The sequence below is a fragment of the Pediculus humanus genome, genomic scaffold, assembly GCF_000006295.1.
Source record: "Pediculus humanus corporis 1103172107476 genomic scaffold, whole genome shotgun sequence".
Taxonomy (NCBI): Eukaryota; Metazoa; Arthropoda; class Insecta; order Psocodea; family Pediculidae; genus Pediculus; species Pediculus humanus.
Window position 1 is genome coordinate 1 of NW_002987094.1, and position 2,111 is coordinate 2,111.

The 2,111-nt window shown below is 18.4% G+C and overlaps 1 protein-coding gene across 1 annotated transcript in view; it reads right to left on the minus strand.

Moving 5' to 3' along the window:
• Positions 1-1,743: 1,743 nt before the first annotated feature.
• Positions 1,744-2,111, minus strand: part of Phum_PHUM130210 (uncharacterized protein) — a gene marked incomplete at both ends in the record, with an annotated part of 3,065 nt that continues 2,697 nt past the window's right edge. Inside the window, one exon of the mRNA XM_002424421.1 lies at positions 1,744-1,925. Coding sequence (XP_002424466.1) covers positions 1,744-1,925 — 182 coding nt within the window. The remainder of the gene's footprint in view (positions 1,926-2,111) is intronic.

Sequence of the window (2,111 nt, forward strand, 5' to 3'; positions counted from 1 at the left end):
GTTTAACAATTATTAATAAATTATTATTTTTTTTTTTTATCACTGCCACAATTTGTTAATGTTTATTTTTATGTTTATTGTAAATATTATTATTATTATTATTATTTTGATTAATAACGAAATTAATTATAATTATATATATATATATATATATATATATATATATATATATATATATATATATATATATATATATATAAATCAGTCTTTGTCTTTTATATATTAATAATTTCACGTACTTTTATTTATAGGACGGAAAATCTACAGACACACACAAAAAAAAAAATTATTATTTACATTTTATGTTTGAATTCGTTATTGGATTCCCCCTCCCCTCTTCCCCCTTTAAATTAATGGTATCGATATTTATTTACAACAAAATATACATAAATAAATAAATAAATAAATATGCATATATATATATAGCTATTGCTTACTTGTTTTTTTTTTTTTAAATTATAACGGAAAATGAAATACATAATAAAAAATTTTTAAACATTAACATTCGACTAATTATTTTGTTTAAAAAATTATTATTATTATTATTATTTTATATATCTCAACAAAAAAAATAATAATAATGATAAAAACATTACAACAAGCGTATTATATATAAATATATAATATATTTTTTGAATTTTTATATTTAATAATAAATAAATTTAAAATAAAATCTTATATTTTTTAAAAATTGTTTATTTTTGTTTATTGTTGTTATTGTTATTGTTGTTGAAAAGAAATTATTTATTTTGTTTTTAAAAAAAAATCTGATTGTTTAATCATCGATCGAATAAATTTATATACATAAATAAATTCGTAAAAATTATTATTTTTTATTATTTAATTGAAAATATCCTGATTAATACCTGCATTAACGCGTTTAAGTAATTTTTTTTATTTAATACGTTAATAATTATTATTATTATTATTTATTACATATTATTATTAATAATTTTTTTTTAAATGACATAATTTTGAAAAATATACAAAGTCAATTTAATTAAAATTTTTTTTTTTTTTAAAGCCAATTTTTTTTCGTTATTCAAAACAATTTTTATAAAATAAAAAAATTATTTAATAACAAAACAATTTTACATTTATTTACAAATAGTGTTATAAAAATATATGTAATAGATAAAAACATGTCACGTGATTTGTTAATTTTTATTTAAATTTATAATTTATTTAAAAAAAAAAAAAAAAATTTTCTTCTCGATTTTCCCCTTTCATCTTTTACCTTTCAAATGAATATTAAAATAATTTTTTTTTGTTATTAAAGTTTACTTTTGTTTATAAACAATTACTCATTTCAACAATTACAAACTTCCTACTGTATTTTGTTTAAACTTTAAAAAAAAAAATTATTAAGTTTATAAAAGAAAAGAAATAAAATTTATTTATTATTTATTTTTTTTTGGATATGTGGGCAGTCAATCAGTAAGTTTTATGGCAGAAAGCTTTGATTTATATAAATACAATAGCGCTATATTCTTTTAAAAAACAAATTATTATTATTATTATCAATTCTTAAAACTTTTATAAAAAAAATAAATTTTTTTCTTTTTCGCTTTATTCACCTTTAACCCCTCCCCCCACCAATCCCCTGCTCCCCATAACATTCAAATAAAAGCAAATTTTAATGCTTCAAAACTTGGCAATCATTATGAAAATTTAATAATCTAACATAATTTAAATAATTATTTATTTATTTAGTAACTCTATAATACTTTTTATTTCTTTTTTTTAGTCTTTTGAATTTGACTGTTCTGGTAAATTTATTTTAGGTACACTACTACTACTACTATTTATAAATTTACAGTCTACTGCAATTGGTTCCAACATAAAAACGATACCCCCCAAAACCATGCAAGTTCCCATAAAATAAAAACATATTTCGTAACTTCCGGTTATGTCTCGAAGGTATCCTAGGAAAAACAAATGAGAAAAGAATGAATTGCGAGTTATATTGTTTAGTTAAATATAAAATAAAATTTACCTGCTAATGGCGGAACGGATATGGCTCCAAAACTTTGAAACAATCGTACCAAACCGTAAGAAGACTTATTTTATTAGTCCCATATTCATCGGCTAATAAAACAGTACCAATAAAA